Raw genomic sequence first — 18,422 nt, forward strand, 5'->3', positions numbered from 1 at the left:
CATAGAACAAACAAACGCGTCTTCACTTTTCATTTTGCAAGGGTGGTTGTGCCACTTTAACCTTTTGCCAGTAATGGTGTTGATGTCCTTTCTCTACATCCTTCCAACTTTGAAATGTGTGAAAGTATATCTCTGTTTCAATTTTTATTCCCGATAATTCAATTAATACTTTTTCACGTGACTAATGCCCTCTGCTTTTCCCTTTGTAAATTTCTGTGGATATTTATTTATTTTTTTGAAGTTAGGTTATTTTCTTGTGCATTGGGATTCTTTATATATCTGGTTGTTCATTCTTTGTTGTATAGGTTGTAAATACCTTTTCCTAGGCCACATCTTGTATTTATTATTTCTTATGAATTAAAACTATTATTTAAAATATTTCTTTACCTGAAGATATATTTTCTGAACATTTCAGTTTTGCCTTTTAATTTTTAAAAAGTGCACATGAGTTTATTTTCATGCATAGGTCAGTGTAGAGATGATTTTCCTATTTATACTCAGGCACCTGGCTTCAGTTGTTGCCTTGTCTCCTTCTGCCACACTGATTTACAGTATCTCCCAGGTTCCATATCATCTTTCTGCATTTCTGAGATCAGTGCCTGAACTCTGTATTCTGCTCCTTTTGTAAGTGCTTTTGCCTCCCTATCTTGATTATGACAGATTTAAAAGAAGTGTTGTCATGTGATGTAGAAAAGCTCATCATCTTCTTTCCTGGTTATTATTTATTCTAATATACACATTTTTGGATTGGCTTGTCAAACTTAACAAATATCCATTGGATTTACCTTGATGGACACAACAAATATTAAGTCTTCTCAACTCCAGAGTAAAACTTTCTAATTTGTTTTAGAAAAATATTTGTTATTTCCTTCATAAAGATCTTGTACCTTATACTTCTTTTGTTACAACTGTTTCCAAGTACTCTGGGAAAATATTTTGCAATTTGAATTGTTCTCCTTTTCTACATCTTTTAATTAAATATTACAGGTCTTTAAAAAGTATTTGTATTTGTTTTTAGTTCTGTCATGTTTATTTTTATATCAAGTCACCCTATCAAATCAAGTATTATTTTTAATTGTAGGGTTTCTTTTGTACACCCTTAGTACACAATCATAGTGTCTGAAAATAAAAATAACTAATTTTTTAAGTTCTTTCTTCTCTTATTTTTATCATTTTACACTTTTAGGATCTTCAGTAAAATGATGAAAGAAGTGACTTTTAAAAAATGTTTCTAAAATTTCATTTTATAGTGTTCTGTTTGCTGTAGGTTTTTTGAGAGATGTCATCTCTTAGGTCAAGAAAATTATTTTCTATTTCATTTGTATGAAACACTCCTTACTAATTATAAATGAGCACTGCATTTTATCCTATTATGCATTTACTGAAATAACTGCGTTTTTTTCTTTTAACCTGGTAATATATTAACAGTTTGCAGATATCAAATCATCATTGTATTTTTGAGATAAATCTAATATATCATGAAGTATACTTTTTATGATACTTCAATGGCCTATTCTTTTTGGGATTTTTGCATGCATTAAAAATAATATTGTATGATTGGTGTACAAGAAATATACATATTTAAACTGTGCAGTTTGATAAATGTTGGCATATGTGTGTTCTTGAAACTCTCCCACAATGAACAAAGGCATCTTTTACCCACAGAAGTTACCAGTATCCTTTTGTAAAACCCTCCTGCCCTCCTTCCCTAAATTTTCTTGTCCACTGCTGTACTTTCCAATGGTCTGCTTGCCACTGATCTGCTTTTTGTCAATACACATTAGTTATAATTCCCAGAATTGCATGTAAATGCAATCTTATGGTTTGTATATTTTTCTGGCTTGTTTTCACTCAGATAAATTACTTTGAGGCATAGTTGGTAGTGTGTGTGAATAGTTTGCTTCTTTATATTCCTAAACAATATTCCATTGCATAGAAACTGCAACTTACTTATCCATTTGCCTGTTGGTAGACTATTGGTTGTTTCCAGGTATGGATATTACAAATATAGGTATTATGAATATTTATGTTTTTGTATGGACACATGTTTTCATTTTTCTTGGGTAAGCACCTAAGAGTGAAATGGATGGGTCATATCAAATTGCATAGATTTACCTTTTTCAATTTTTCAGAAATCTTTACATAAAATATACTCTTCAGAGGTTTAAAAGTTGGGAAGACTTAACTGTAAAACCAACCAAAGCTATTGTCTTGGAAGGAGAGGAAGAGATTTTCGATCACTATTTGAATGTATTAATGATATTGATTTATTTCTTATGTAATTTTTTAGTTTATATTTTGAAGAGTATACATTTAGTAATGCTTTTCAATGTATTTGAAACAATCACAGAGATTTTTCTCTGATCTGTAAAATTTATACTATGTATAATTATAACTGATTTCCTAGTACTGTTTATTGTTGCTTTTTCTTTTTAAAATATTAATCATTCCTAGAAGATATTTACTGTCATTGGGTTTTTTAAAATGTTCCTTTTTGTTTTATGCATTTTTAAATTTTCTCTCTCGTTTTGATCCTATACTTCTAATTTATTGGTTTATTGTGCTTTTTCCCCATTAACTTTTTTAGTTTAGTTCAAATGACTTCCAATTAATTCAAAATTCTGTGATCTTAATAAATACAGTGAGAACACTTTTATACTACTTGAAAGTAGTAAATATGTTTTCTGAATATGTTGAAGACTTATTTTCAATCTCTAACTTGCAAGCGAGTAGAATTATTGACTATTAGAACTGGAAATAGCTTCAGGGCCCCAAGTTTTCATTTTACTCTTATATTGGTTTCCCAGAGCTGATATAATGAAGAACAACAAGCTGGGTGGTTTAAAGAAATAGAAATTAATTGCCTCATAGTTCTGAATGTTGGAAGTTCCAAGTCGAGGCCATGCTGTCTCCAGACCTTGTAAGGACCAACCCCTCCAATCTCCTTTCAGCTTCCCCACACAGTCATCAGTGCTTGACCTCCCTTGGCCTCTCTTCTCTCCTCTAGTGTGTTTCTCCTGTGTTTGTCTTTGTGTGGCCTTTTTCTTTTGTATCAGTACACTAGGCACCGTGAATTGGGCCCACTCTGATGAACGCATCTTAACTTGCTTTTGTGTATGAAGACCCTCTTTCTAAGTCAGGTCATTTTGGGCGGATCACGTCAGCCCACAGTAGCACGATGCAAATCTAAGCCCCGACAAATGAGGTAATTTGCCCAAGGTCCATTCATTTAATTATCCCAGAGGCATTAATCAAAAGGGTAGATATATTCAATTTCTAGTTCCTTATAGTGGAACTATGTGATAAATATGAACTTGCAGTTCCCGTAATTTTTACAGTTACCAATACTCATAGGAAAATAAAATCTTTAATTGTCCACTAGGGGGCGCCAGGTTCAACGGGGCTCCCAGGGCAACCAGGAGTACCAGGAGAAGATGGAGCCCCAGGGAAGAAGGTATTGTAGCACTGTCTTTTCTATTATTTGAGTGGAAACTATTGGATCAAACCGATATCTTGGCCTTGTAAGAGCTGAAATTAAATCCTGGACAGATTAAATCCAAGACCCTTAAGAAAAACAATTTGTACAATTTAAAATTTCCCCTTTCACTTATCCCAGATAGAAAGAACACCAATTCGAGGACTCTAGTGTCTCACATCCCCTCTGGTATTTTGGCCAAGGCATTTTCCAGTAATCTAGTTTCCTCAGGATTCCTAGAAAGTTCATTAGTTTAAATTTAAAGAAAAAAAAATCACCTTCTCCCACCCCCTTTTCATAAGGAGAGTCTGTGAATGCATTCAGGAAGTAAGACCATTGTAAAGATCCTGAATTATTTTGAGGCGACATTTGAAATACTCATTTTTCAGTAAAACTGCTAAAAAACGGCAGATGGAAAGGCTGAAGGTCATTCTTGTTTAAAAAAAAAAAACAAACTACCAAAAGTGAATGAAGAGCCAAAGGAAAAAGAGCTTATTGCTAGGGAAATTGGCTGAGAGATTAAACTTTCTCATGATATTTCAGTTGCTCTAGTTAAACTGGCGTTTCATGTTAATTTATTCATTGATAAGCTTCCAAATTAATTTTGAGACTAGAGCGAAGGTCTGGTCTGTTTTGGAGGTTTCAACTGAATCTGCTGGCAGGAAGAGTAGAAAAGGGAAGGACCAAGCATCCTGTCTGTAGAAGGCCAGTAAGACACCAGTGTCATTTCCTCCAGGGAGAAGCGGGGCTTCCAGGAACAAGAGGCCCAGAGGGACCACCTGGGAAAGGACATCCTGGCCCTAAGGTATGCCAGTGACGGGACGTGAGGGCAGCAGCTTGTCTGTTTGTTCCTGATACTGAGGCCCTACTTAGGGGAAACTTGATTGATATCTTTGCTCTGTCAAATGTGTATACATCTGGCTTAAAACTGTGGATACTGTCCCGTGAGGCTTTGGAAGACATCAGGTATGTATTAGTCATTTTTATTTTCCTAACATCTATCATAAGACCCGGGATAAAGAAGAGTTCAACACGTGTTTTCTCAATAAATGGGAAGACTGACATTTAAAGACCCAGAGGAAGAAAAAGAAGCCCCAAGACGCACAGCTGAAACCTGAAAGTCCATAAATTTTCTTTAGAGATTCATAGAATCTCACACAATAAGCAATACTACGTTATTAGATGGCAGTTTTGGAGACTGGATATATAGTTCTGAGGTAGAACATGCTTAGCATGTGCATGGCCCTGAGTTCAGTCCATAGTACTAAAAAAATGCAATTTCTGTTAACAATTGGCATAAATTTATTTTATGCCCAGTACAAATACTAGTTGGATAACATCTTTATATGTCAAAATAATAGGATGAATAATGACATAACCAAACCTTCTAAAGTTCCTGTAATTTTTATATACAGTTACCAATGCCCATAGAGAGGTTTGAATGAATTAAATATGAATAAAGCCAAAATAAAACTGTATACTTTCTGGTGTTCTATTTGTAATTCTACTAAAATAATAATTGATAGCTTAATATATATTTTTATTGAAACTGCTGAAATTGAGTTCTTAATCTTTCAAATTTGAGAAACAAATTTATATATATATATATATATATATATATATATAATTTTAAACATTTTAATTTATTGATTTACCCTATCATAGGATCCCTTTTGTTTTAGGACATGGGGAGAGAAGAAACACTTTTTAAAAAAACATCATGATTTTCTTTATGAAATATTGACCTATAACCATTCAGGAGAATTAATGTTTTCTAGAATATAGTGGACCCTTGACTTCTGAACTTGATGGGTTTCCAGGGGCTGGTTGTAACTCAAGTTGTATGTATGTAAGCACAGCTGAGATCTGGATGTTTACCTGGATACACGCTATAGATAGCAAGAGGCAGATGAATCTTCCACTAACCTAATTATCCTGTTCTTCGTATGTCAGGCTGATCATAACTTGAGGGTCCGTGTCGTCTACTTGTGGGAAATAGAACCTTGAAATTAATTATTTGAAGCTGTGAGAGTGAATTCTACCTCTGAGAAAGAGAGCTGAAGTCTGGGTCTCACAGTGTGAGGAGGCTGAAGAAAGAGAATCGGAACAGCGTGAGCATAATAATATGTAGTGTGTGAGGGAAGCCAGGGAGAAAGGGTTTCAAGGTGAAAGCAAGGGGTGATGGTAGATGCAACCAATAAGCAAAGAGAAATGGCACCATAAGAGAGGCCAGTAGATTTACCGCTATGTAGTGATTTGTAGCTTATGGGAGGCCATTGGAGAAGATGGTAGGAGCGCGTCACCTATTCTAGGCAGGCCGTGGTGCATTGTCAGTGCAGTGTCTCTTGTTTGCCTGTTGTCTTCTAGGGTGATTTTGGTCAGTAAAATGAATGGAGAAAAGTAAATCCTTGTGGCCATGCTTTGTCTCTGTGGATAATAATGATACAAGTGAAGCTGGATATTCAGCTGTTCCATGACCAGTGTCCCTGATCTTCCTTAGTGTGGACTCTGTGGATGTTAGTTACATCTCTGTGGATTCCACAGGAGTCTACCTCTTCTTCCTGAAGCATCTGTTTTGCTGATGAGCCGAGAAGAGTCCACAGGTTATCCAGGTGTGGTTCCTGAACTGGCCACACCAGCGTTGCCTGGGAATGTTACACCTGCGCATCACTGGGCTCAGGGAGGGCCTTCTAAGTCAGAAAGTCTGGGTGAGGAGCCCAGCCTTTGTGTTCCAAGTCCTCCAGGTTATTCTGAAGGTCAAGTTTGAAAACCACGGTTTAGCCATTTGTAACGTGAATGTATAATTGACCTCAGCTGCAGGCGCATACTTGGATATGACCTCACAGCAGAGCTCTGGTTGGAAGATAGTGTGGTAACAGTGGGAGGCTTCTGGTTGGAGATCACAGAATCCTTTTGTGGGATCCCTGCAGATTACAACCATGCCTGGGGACAGCCAGGAGGTGGTTTCTGGCCCTGCTGCCAGCTAATTCTCAAGTGTCTTCCTACCAGTAAGATTATTGGCACCGTTGGGAGAATGAACTAGACTTCCCACTGAGGAAGAAATGGGGCTCTGATTTGGAAAATGTCTTTTCTTATATTTTAAAAATTGAAATGGCATGAAAAATAAAAAACAAGATTAAAAGCATATATAGACCTCTTTTCTGAAACTGTGAATGTTAGACCCATCTGTTAATAGATGAAGGATATAAAAAAACTGGAAATTCAAGTACCATCTCAGAGAGACCCAGAACTTAAATTAAATCATACTGAATGAATGATGAACCCTAAACAATTTCACAGCCATGCAGCTTTTTGAAGAACATTGATAAACCTGCACAGCTAAGCTGTACTTAGGTATATAATTTTTAAATTGGTGTTTGTTGAGAGTCTGACTCTGCTGTGGTGATTATTAGGTGAGGAGAAGATTTGTTAATCCCATATTTATATTTTATAATTATTTTGTCAGGGTGATGAAGGAAAGAAAGGGAGCAAAGGGAATCAAGGACAGAGGGGATTTCCGGGGCCTGAAGGGCCAAAGGTATGTTTCTTATATTCTCATTTAAGAATCTTTGGGGAGATTGTAATTGTGTCTGGTTTTAATAAAATGTTAGATTTTCACTGCAAATTTGATTACTTGTTCACTTCCCTACAAACACAAAACTAAGCCCCCTCAAATAAAAACAATCTTGTAGGAACCCTTCCATTCCCAGTCCATAATAGAATGGAATGAAGAGATTATACAAAGGATGCAGTTTTCCTGGGGATGTTCATGCCTCTGAAATTGAGCCTGTAGTCGGTCAGCCTTCTCTGTTAATGGCCACATATCCGGATTTGGAGATAAAGCTGGAACCAGGGCACATACCATGTCTTCATCATCTCATTTTGCTGAGCAGTGGAAGTCGGAGAGTAAGAGGCAGCATGTGAGGATTCAGAGCAGGCTTGAGCAGGCCCTCTTCATATGGCTCTGTGAGAGCCTTGCAGGGCCTGCTCATCCAAATATAGAAAGAAGGTAAGAAAGTGATCAATTTCCCAATGTTGTAAAGATAAGGAATTAATGAGAACTCAGCAAGGTCCCTGGCATCTAGTAAGTGTTCCACACATGGAGTTGGAGGGGAAAATCAGCCCTGTGAAATGGTCAGTATGGTCCTGATAAATTGTCCCAACCAGGCACCCCGGAAAGAAATGGAAGAGATTGTGAGAGGCGAGCATGGTTATGTGTCATGCGGTGAGAACCCCAAGGTCAGGAGTCTGCCAAGAAACTGAAACTGCCAATCTGGGAGAGTTTATGCCTCCAGAAAGATGCTATCGTAAGAGAAAAGATGAAGAGTGTATGTGAGGATGATTAGTAAGCAAAATTTTAAAAAATGATCCTGGCCAGATAATAGCAGGTACAAACAGAGCACCACCCCACCGGTAGACCAGTGATTCTGAAATTTCAGTGTCCCTCAGTGTCATCTGGGAAGCTTGTTACAAATCTAGATTTCTTGGTCCCTGGGAAACTGCATGTCTCCCATAAGTGTCCCCTGCTGCACGTAATTAAAAAAGGACATTATGAGAAATGTCATCATATAGGAAATGTGTTGTATTAGTCTTAATACCAGTAATGGTTCTTTATGTACTAGTTATTCTTTTTTTCCCTGCACATAATCAGATTTTACTCTTAAGTTTTTTCTGTTTCTTTTTTGTAAGAATCTCTTGGTGTAGATCTTGTCCTAGCTATACTTTCTTTCTTTTTTTTTTTTTTTTTTTTTTTTTTTTTTTTTTTTAAGATCTCACTATGTAGTTGAGTCTGAACTGGAACTCACTATGTAACTCAGGTTGGTCTCAAACTCACAGCGATCCTCCTGCCTCAGCCTCCCAAGTGTTGGGATTACAGGCGTGCGCCACCACACCCGGCTTTTTCGGCCTACTTATTCTTACTGAGAGTGCATAATTTTATGTTTTGAAATAAAGCTGCTTTTTAAAGATGAAGCATTGCCATGTTTAAAGCATAATCACACCTAATTCAGAGGTCTTGTGTATGAGAAAACTTTCTATACTTCTCACATTTTAAAAGGAATTGGCCTCTTTAAAAAGTAGAACACATTAAGTGTGGAAGTATTATTTTGCTTTCTCCTTAGTTTTAGTGAAGAATTAAAAAAATTATTTATTGTTGTTATTTTTTATTGAGAGACAGGTCTTACTAAATTATTGGATTGGCTGGGCTGAACTCGTGAGCCTTCTGCCTTAGCCTCCAGACTGCCATGATTATAGATCTGTACCACCACGTACAATTCAATGAAGACATCTAATAGTCGAGACTTGGGTTTCTATGTCGCAGGATTGGCTAGAAGGGTGTGTCTGTTGCCATTGGATTGGGATGGGCACGTATGTGCTACGGTTGGAACTGGGACCCAGAGATTGGCATTCTTAGTTTGTGCCACACCGTCTGCCCAGGAGAGGCCTCAGCACGGAAGATAAACGTGGTGCATCACAGTAAATGTGACTGCTGTGCCCTTCCTGGAGGGAACTGCATGACCCAACCGACAGATTATGGCACTGAGTGACCAAGAACATGAGTCAGGCCGAGAGAGTTGCAACCTGAAATCTTATAGGCACAGATGTACTTCAATCCTATTTTTTGTGTTTTTTGGTAAAGCATCAAATAGTAAATATTTTGGCTTTGTGAGCCAAGAAACAAAATGATACTATTGTATAGAAGTTCATTTACAGCCATTCGAAAATGCAAAACCATTCATAGCCAAGGGTGTTCAAAATCCAGGATCAGCCTCATTTGTTCAGCCCATACCTACTGGAGAGGGCTAGTTTCCCTGCTGATGGAGCTGTGCCTGGAAATTTTGAGCACACTCCAATATAAATTTATTTTAAATTATAATTTTAATTCATGAAATGTCATATTAGTATATTATGAAATTTACATAAATTGTGGAAAATTTAAAAGACCGATGAATGTTATGTAGAGAAGCCCTAATATTTCCTTCTTATGTCCCAGCTTGTAGTATCTGATGATAGTTGCTTTGGAATGTTATTTTTCAAAGTGTGGTGTTGGGACTAGTGTCAAAGTCACCACAGGTGCTTTGTGAAAATGCACATTAATGGGCTCAGCCTGTAAGTGATTGAATCCAAATCCGTGGGACTTGGAACTTCTGACTGTGTATCTACCAAATGCTGTGATAATGGCTGTACTCGCTGAAATCTCAGTCACTGTCCAGATTCAAAGGGACAGCGGACTTGTCATTGCTCCAAGTGGGCCTCTAAGAACCAGTATTAGGTTCCAGAGTGGAAGGGAGGAAAAAAGAGCTGGGTGGAGTAGAGAAGGAGAGAGAGGGGAGGTTTTTAATTTTTCTATTCAAAATTTCTTTTTTTTTGTCCTATATATTTTATTGGCTTTCATTCTTAGATAACTTGAACAATTTCATAGATGAAGTGTTACAAGGCTGTAAGATGATTTAGTTGTTTGAATCTCAATCTAACTACTGGTACTTTATGTAATCTATTATTATTTTTTTTTTTGCCATACTAGAATGCTGTTCTGTTTTGTGACCTCTTTCTTTTTTTTTTCCTCATTGAGTTTATTGGTACATTTTATGTATACAGTACAGTTACATTCATCATTGGGATCTTGTACCTTTACCCCCTCCTCCCCTCCCCATTTACAAACACTTTATGTCCATTATTTCACTTGCTCCTATTTTCTTCCTCTTCCTTATTACCTTTCCCCCACCCTTCCCACTTTCCCTACACCTTTAGCCCTTTTCTTCCTATTTTACATTGTCAGTTATCTCTTTAGGATCTTATGTACTATTATAATTTATTCACACCAGACAAAATTTCTTTTTTAATTTGTAAACTCCACTTCTAAAAATAATGTGAGATAAAGTTTAATGGAAATAGATATGGCATGGTGCATGGGCCCCTGAAGCAGTAAAGGGGAAAGACTTATTGCACTCTAAAACTTGTGCTGAATAAGATTGTTATAATTGAGCAAAACATTTTTCTCTGAGCTTCCTGGCATATACTATAAAAAGAAGCATAGCATTCTTTGTCTTTGTTCTTGTTTTTTGTGCAAGGTAGTGAACCCAGAGCTTCTTGCACCCTAGGCAAGTACTCTGTCACGTCCCCAGCCCTGGAGCACATCAGTAAACGGGTGCACAGGAGGTAAACATTTCTCAACATTCAGGAATAAATTGAATATAGTTATTTAAAAGCACTGAAATCTTACAGGTTAATAACTTTGGAAGTGGTGTACAGAAGATGTTCAAATTATTTTCAAAGTAGTCTTTAAGAGAGAACAAGGTTCTAACATTATAAAATCTAGAGACATTTCTATTCTTTTTCTGACACAGTCCCTACATATGGTTTTTCTGCTTGAAATGTAAGGAGTATTTTGCTCTTTTCAAGGGAGAGCCGGGCATTATGGGCCCCTTTGGAATGCCTGGAGCAGCAATTCCTGGACCACCTGGGCCAAAGGTATGTTTTGGGGAATTTTTTCTTTTTTACTTTTGGAAAAGCCTTAGGAAATGGTCTCATTCAACCTGATATTTCACGGCTAAGCAGTATAAAAGCCAGCATCAGAGTTTGGACTAAAAACCAGGTTTCCCACTCCTGATCCTAATCCTTTTTTAAAATTGAGTTTATTGGTACATTCTAGGCATATGGTACAGTTACATTCATCAATGAGATCTTGTACCTTTACATGACAGGTCTTGGTTCTCATTTTTTCCCCTTGTCCCTGCCCTCCTTTCCTTCACATTGTGTTACCCCTCTCAAATCCTAAACCCTAAAGCAGGAAAGAATTTTATTATCTTTATTCAGAAGAGTGTACTAGGATATATAATTGAATAGTGCGGTAGAAAAAATGCACTCAGTTTTAGGAGCACCCACAGGAATTCTTACAGTCTAAGCATTTGACTCCGAATTGCTCCATATTATTTCACTAGATTTTCTCCAATTAGCTATAGTAGTCTGTACTGACAGGTTTTATTTACTCAGGATTTGGAAATCCTCTCAAATTTATTGAGAGAATATACTCTTTCAAGTCCTGAAAGGGATACATCAAGCTCTTTACCAGTCCCTCTTTTGCTATGTACTGCTATGATTCCTCATGAAACCTAGAGCATGTGAATGTTATTTCAAATGTACAGGGAGACAGAGGAGGACCTGGGATCCCTGGATTTAAAGGAGAGCCTGGGCTTTCTATTCGAGGACCAAAGGTATGCTTATTCATGCTTTTTTTTGTCCTGCATATATGAAGGTAGATTTTTATGCCTAATGTGTCAACTTTCTGTTACCATGACAAAATTCCTGAAACATCCAACTCATAAAAGGAAAAGCTTACTTTTTCTTGTGGAGTCAGATGTTTCAGAGCATGATTAGGTAGCCCTGCTTCTGTGGGTCTGTAGCCTCACAGGAGAGCAGGATGGGTATGTAGTGGGGCAGCCTTTTCACTTTATGCTAATGAGGAAGCCAAAAGAGAGACAGGAAAGGGCCAGGGTCCTGGTATCCCTTTCAAGACATGGTACCAATGACCTTCCAGTAGATTTCACCCCTAGAGGTTCCTCCACCTGTAAATGGTGTGACGAAACCTTCCATGTATGGTCCTTTGGGTGCATTCAAGGTTTACACTATTGCACTTAGTAAGTTGATTGCTCTACTTGTAGAGTCTTTATATTGATAAACTAAGTTGTAGAATAGAGCTATTCTCTTTCTTAAAAAAAAAAGAAAACAGTTTCTTTTTCATACATGTGGGGAGAAGCAGCTCAGATGGTTAAGTTTTTGCTTACTAGACAATTGTTTGAAAATACTCTTTTTGCAAAGTCTGTGATATAAGAGCTGGAATGGTATCTGATTCATTTCATTTGTCAATGAGGAAGCACAACTGTTCTGAAAAACTGTCCAAAAAATCTTGAGTTTGGAAACTTTAGTGGATAATCATTTCATCTGCTTTGATTATCCCTTCTTTGGACTTATTTCAAGTGAAAATAAAAATACTAAATCAGGACCCAACCAATTGTAAGTCATCATATCTGGTTTTGCATGGCCATAAAGCATGGTTTCCTTCCTCACACTCTACCAATCAGCATGGCAAAATGCAGCATTCACAATATTCTTGGCCATTGCCTAATACGTCTCTATTTATGACAATAGGTTTCAGGGGCTATCATGTTTTTTTGTTTTGTTTTGTTTTTGAGTCAGGATCTCACTATGTAGTTGAGACTGACTACGTAACCCAGGCTGGTCTCGAACTCACAGCGATCCTCCTACTCAGCCTCCCACCTGCTGGGATTACAGGTGTGCACCAACCACGCCCAGCTATCAAGTATTTATTAAATGAATAGTGTGTTTCTGTGTAGCTTTGAAACTGGCTTCTATGATTCCTTATCAGATGTTTTAGTGAGGTAGATAAAAGGAGTCAAGTGCTCAAACCAATGACTTCCAGACTTAAAAAGATGAGTTGACTTTAAATTTCAAATGAAATTTAACACAAAATCTGTCACAAAGCAGATATAAATTAGAGGGATTCTTGTTGAAGGTCCTCCAGTGTTCACACTGTTTTCACAGTCCCACTGCTCAAGTGAGAACTGCAGTAGTGTGCTTGTGATGGAAGGGTTCCTGGGATGCCAAGTTTTCAGAGCTAAACCTGGGAAAGTCTTGGACAAGTGGAATGAGTTGTTAACCTTGCTCCCCAGGTCCTGAGTTACACAGAACTCAACTATGTAGGTACTGGGGGAAGAAAAGGCCGCATTTCCTAGTGTGAAAACTAGACACGACCTTGATCGATCATATTTGTGTGACAGCTTTCATATTGTTTGAAAACTATAGTCACAATCCATGATTTATACTTTTCGGTTTGTATTTATACTTTTTGCAGTAGTGATAAAATAGAATTAAATGTGTTGCTAGAGTTCTAATCACCTGTTTTCCACTGATGATTATTGGACATTGTAGATGGTGGTATTTAATGATGTCTGCCTCTTCCACCAAACATTTTTCTAATCCCTTGGGGTCCAGTGATATTCTTTATGTCATTCTTAATTAAAATTCATTAATTTTAGGTTTCTGGGAGGTCATGTACTCCTTTAAATGTCTGATAGAGGTTTTGGTACATTAATTCCATGTGTGTGCTACTTCAGGAAGTACCAGACCTGCCCTAAAGTCCATTTCAAAACATCAGATTTTAGTTTTTGCCCTAGTTTTTGTTGAATAGGAGAGACCTTTCAAAGTCTTTCATTTTGTAGAACATTACCTTCAAGTCAGGGTAGAAAGACCAACTGGCAAAATTCCATTGCAGAAATACTGTGAGGAATCCAAGATAAAATGTTCCCTTCTTCTTGCTATTTCCTATTACTATTAGAAGTTACAACCTAACTGAAAAAATTTCGAGAGAGGACAAAAATCGCTAGGAAAGCCAGGTGTGGTGGTACATGCCTGTAATCCCAGTACCTTGGAGGCTGAGGCAGGAGGATCCCCACAAGTTAGAGGCCAGCCTGGACTACATAGTGAGTTTATGACCAACCTGAACTACATGATGAGAGACCCCCCAAAAAAAAATGTCTAGGAGAAAGGTTTCCAAACTATGAATGTTTTCATGTTTTTTTTTTCCCTTCCTCTGTGGGTGCCAGAGGTTAATAGCAGTTGCCAGAAATTATTAAATTATTGGCGTGGAAATTAGAAATAAAAACTGAAAGTGAGTTTGGATTCCAAATTTCTTTTCTTTTCCACATGACCAGGGAGCAGTTACTGCTTTATTTTGCTGTTGGTCCCCTTTTTGTGTAAGCATGGGGAGAAATGGGAGTTTTATTTGGGGATAAATATCATAAGTGAATGTTCAGAGCTTTCACCATAAAAACAGTTGGAACAGCACAAAAAATGCTTCTGCAAAGTGACTAGTTTCCTGTAGTTGGGGATGTACCAGAATTCATGTCCACTACAGGCCTTTTTCTTGCTCTTTACTGGGGAAGTTTAAGAAATCATCTTAGGTTTGTGTTGATGGTAAATGTACATTAAGTTTGGCTGCTTCTAAAAGCTTTTGATGCTTAAGGATAGCACTGTAAAGCAATGTTTGTCACATTTTCATAGGTCCTAAGATGTGAAGGACAAACTACCAGTATCCAATTGCTGCATAAGTTTTTTTCTTCTTTCATTAAATTTAGGTATACAGTACAGTTACATTCATCATAGGGATCTTGTACCTTTTCATGACGTATCTTGGTTCTCATTTTTTCCCCGTACCCCTGCCCTCCCTTCACCCCTCCACTCTCTCTATTTACAAAGACTTTGTTTCCATTTTTTCCTTTTCTTGTATTTTTTCTTTTCCCTCTTTCCTTTCCCCTACCTCTCCCACTTCCTCTACTCCTTTAGAGGCTGTACTCTTAAGTGAAATAAATAGAACACCGTGTGTAAATACTGAATAGTTTCTCTGGTGTGAAAAGCTTCATGAGTTTTTAAGAGTTAATGTGTTTAGGGTTTCACTTGGGTTTATTTATTCCCCGTGTGATTTGAGTTCCATAAATGGAGACAGTTGATTTAATGCAATAGTAGGTCACATAGTTATTCTACACTTACAATTTTCTTTTTTTTAAATTAGTACATGTCTGTGGTATAGGATTACATTCATCATATGAAGTTGATACATGCTCATAACATATCTTGATTCTTTTTTATCTTTCCCCTCCCTCTTCCTACACTCAACATTTTCTATATATTCTTTCTTTTATACTATGCTTATTAAATGTTTTCATTTTTTTCTTCCTGGTTTGCAATACACAAAATGATAATTTGAAAAATTAAACTATTAGCAATATATTATAATATAATAGTATATCTTTTTGAGAAGGGGGTTGAGACAGAGTCTTGCTATTTGGGCTGGCCTTGATCTCACTATGTAGCATATGCTTTCCTCAAGTGCACAGCAATCCTCCTGCCTCAAGCCCCCATGTGCTGGGATTACAGGTGTGTGCCAGCACCTCTGGAGATACTGTATCTTACAATTCTTATGAAATGCATTTCCTTTGAGACTTTGTAATGGTTCCTATATGTTACCTACACTCACGCCATATTTCCTGCTGAGCTGAAGGGCATGAGACTCGTGAAGACACATGGAGTTATCCTATGTGGTAGGATTTTATCCTAAAATTTTCATATCATTCCTTTGCATTTACCAAATCTATCTTTGGTTCATTGAATTGGCATTATGCTCAAGCTTTCCCTAATGGTTCATGTTTAGTCTCATGATATCACCTGGTTTTGGAATTTACTCAGGGTGCCCAAGGCCCTCAGGGACCAGTAGGTGCTCCAGGACTCAAGGGTGATGGCTATCCTGGTGTGACTGTAAGTGATGAGGATATTTTTCCTTTTAATTTGTGAAAATCATTCATTTTTAATTCATTCGTAACTATACATATTTGTGGTATATAGTGTGATGATTTGATATGTGTATATAATGTGGAAGGGTAAAATCAGTGTAATTAGCATTTCCATCTCCTTAAACATTTATCACTTTTTTGTTTTGGGGCCCTTTAAGCCCCTCTCTTCTGATTCTCTATAAAATATGTAATAAAATTTAAACTATAGCAATGTTGAAAACATTTCCTCCCTCCCCCTTTGTTTGTTTGTCTGAGCATTGTGTGTGACAAGGTGCCTGCTTGTGATGTCATCCCAGGGACCTCGAGGATTGCCAGGACCCCCGGGACCCATGGGTGTACGAGGAGTTGGAGACACTGGAGCAAAGGTAAGATTTCTGAAGTAGGAAGCATCCTAGCTTCTAAAAACATACTCATAGGTAATGATGTCCACAAAGGTGATTGTTTTTATCTGACAGAAGAACAGAGGTTCCTGAGATAATCAATAGTTACTTGCCTTCGTCTCTTCCTGGGGAACTTGAACTAATCTGAACACATAGCTTGACTTTGTGGTTTCTTCTGTGAGTGACTCTCACATTCCTTTGCTGCTTCTGCTTCTTGGGCCAACACCAGGGTTCAGTGTAGAGCCCTCCTCTGACTTCTTAGACACTATCATCCATTCCCATGGCTTCAGCCATTGTCTGCATGCTGATGGCTTCCTAATTTTAAACTTCCTTGTCCTAAGCTCTCATATCATGTGTCTGGATTTTGCCATCTATTTCCTTTAGATTTCTGACAGGCATCTCTAACCTAACATCCAGAATAGAACCCTGCATTTTCACTTCATAATCCTGTAAAAGTCATTGCCGTCACTCCGTGCTCAGGCCGAAAGACCTAAAAGCCATCCTTTTACCTTCCTTTTCCTCTTTCCCCTCTATGTTTAGTCCTTTGATAAATTCTGAGTTCTGTTTTCAAGTACCTCTTGACTCGGGCTCCTTTGTTTCTTCTGCTTCCTCCCAGCAGAACACCATCATCATTGCTTGGCTGGGCTATTCAAATGGCTTCTTCACTGGTCTTCCTTTTTCCAACTCTACCTTTATGTGACTTGGTACACAGAATGATCTTTGAAAATTACACATCAGATAATACCTCATTAAAAATAGCATAGTGGCTTCTCTTTATATTGTATTTATAATAAACTTGCCCTAGCCTTTGTGATCCTTCATGACCTGACACCGCTTTTACCCATTCCTCCTTGCTAAGCTGTCCAGTCATATTGGCCTGCCCTTTCATGGCTCTTTTGTGCTTCTGAGCTTTGGCTCTGCTAAGATGGCCAATTCCCAAGGCCTCAGCTCATAGCTTACCTCCCTATCCACCAATGAAAAACTCATCACTGTTATATCCCTATGTATTTCCTTATAGAATGAGTCACTTTCTTAAATCACCCTGCTCCTTTATTGCCTGGCACATTCCACAAGAATGTAGCTTTTCTGGAAGGCAAGCTCTTTGTGTTCCCTCCTGACTTCCTGGCACCAGATCTTGGAGTACAACCCATTACGAGCTCTATAATCTGTTGAATGACTAGAAAATGAATGAATGATCACAGTTATACTAAACAGAAATATTTTCTTTAGTAATATAACTATTCAGATTTTCCTCACAATTCCAGGTCATTAGTAAAAGAAAATATATCTGCTGAATGCCAATTCTTTTGTCCTGATTGTGCTTCTGCCATAGCATTTAGAGGTGACCACACCCTGGTAGTGCACCTCTACAATGGGCAGGTGTACTTTAGCTTCTTCCAAGTAGAATGAAGGATTGGAAATATCCGCTCTAGGGAGATTTTGTTGTTGTTGGATTTTTGACACAGGGTCTCACTATGTAGTCGAGACTGACCTGGAACTATGTAGCCCAGGCTGGTCTCGAACTCACAGTGATCCTCCTGCCTCAGCCTCATGAGTGCTAGGATTACAGGCATACACCACCATACCTGGCTAGGGAGATTTTTTAAAGTCTTTTATTTTTTATTTTTAAATAATATTTTGGTGTCAGGAATTGAACTCAGGACCTTGTGCTTGTCAGGCAAGCTAAATCCCCAGCCCTCTAAGGAAATCTTAATACCTGCTGTATTTCTGTTTCTTGGGGTACTTACCAGAGGTGAGTGTGAGAACACATCTGAAAGTACTGTGTAAACCATGCAAATGTGAGATACTTTGTTCAAAGTTCCACCTTGGTATGTGCCTTAGTTACTTTTCTTGTTGCTGAGACAAAATAGCCAACACCAAAAGTTAAAGAAGGAAAGATTTATTTAGCTCACAGTTTGCAGAGGTTTCAGTCCATAGTAGGCTGTCTCCCAGGCAGAATGGCACGTGGCAGAGGGGCATTGCAGGAGAGAGACAGTTCATGACACCCACAAGGTAGCAAAAGCAACAAGGGACCTTAGCAGCTTTTTTCTGTTCCTTTTGTACTCTATCTAAGCTACTGGGACTAGGGCAGTGCCAAACCAATGAATCAGTGGACTGATTTGGTGATCACACACCATTGATCCCAGCAGGGCACTGTGAATCAGTCGCACATGCTAGATCCAGCCACCTCTGAAAAAGATT

The 18,422-nt window shown here is 37.9% G+C and overlaps 1 protein-coding gene across 2 annotated transcripts in view; it reads left to right on the forward strand.

The window, feature by feature from the left end:
- The window catches only part of Col28a1 (collagen type XXVIII alpha 1 chain), a 197,379-nt gene that overhangs the window by 107,194 nt on the left and 71,763 nt on the right, over nt 1-18,422 (forward strand). For both annotated transcript variants that reach the window (XM_033758283.1, XM_033758285.1), the window contains exons 19-25: nt 3,383-3,454; nt 4,212-4,280; nt 6,942-7,013; nt 10,877-10,945; nt 11,620-11,688; nt 15,737-15,805; nt 16,137-16,205. In XM_033758283.1, the coding sequence (XP_033614174.1) occupies nt 3,383-3,454; nt 4,212-4,280; nt 6,942-7,013; nt 10,877-10,945; nt 11,620-11,688; nt 15,737-15,805; nt 16,137-16,205 (489 nt within the window). The remainder of the gene's footprint in view (nt 1-3,382; nt 3,455-4,211; nt 4,281-6,941; nt 7,014-10,876; nt 10,946-11,619; nt 11,689-15,736; nt 15,806-16,136; nt 16,206-18,422) is intronic.

Source organism: Fukomys damarensis, unplaced genomic scaffold (assembly GCF_012274545.1).
Source record: "Fukomys damarensis isolate Sample0158 unplaced genomic scaffold, DMR_v1.0_HiC HiC_scaffold_4, whole genome shotgun sequence".
In the NCBI taxonomy this organism is placed as follows: domain Eukaryota; kingdom Metazoa; phylum Chordata; class Mammalia; order Rodentia; family Bathyergidae; genus Fukomys; species Fukomys damarensis.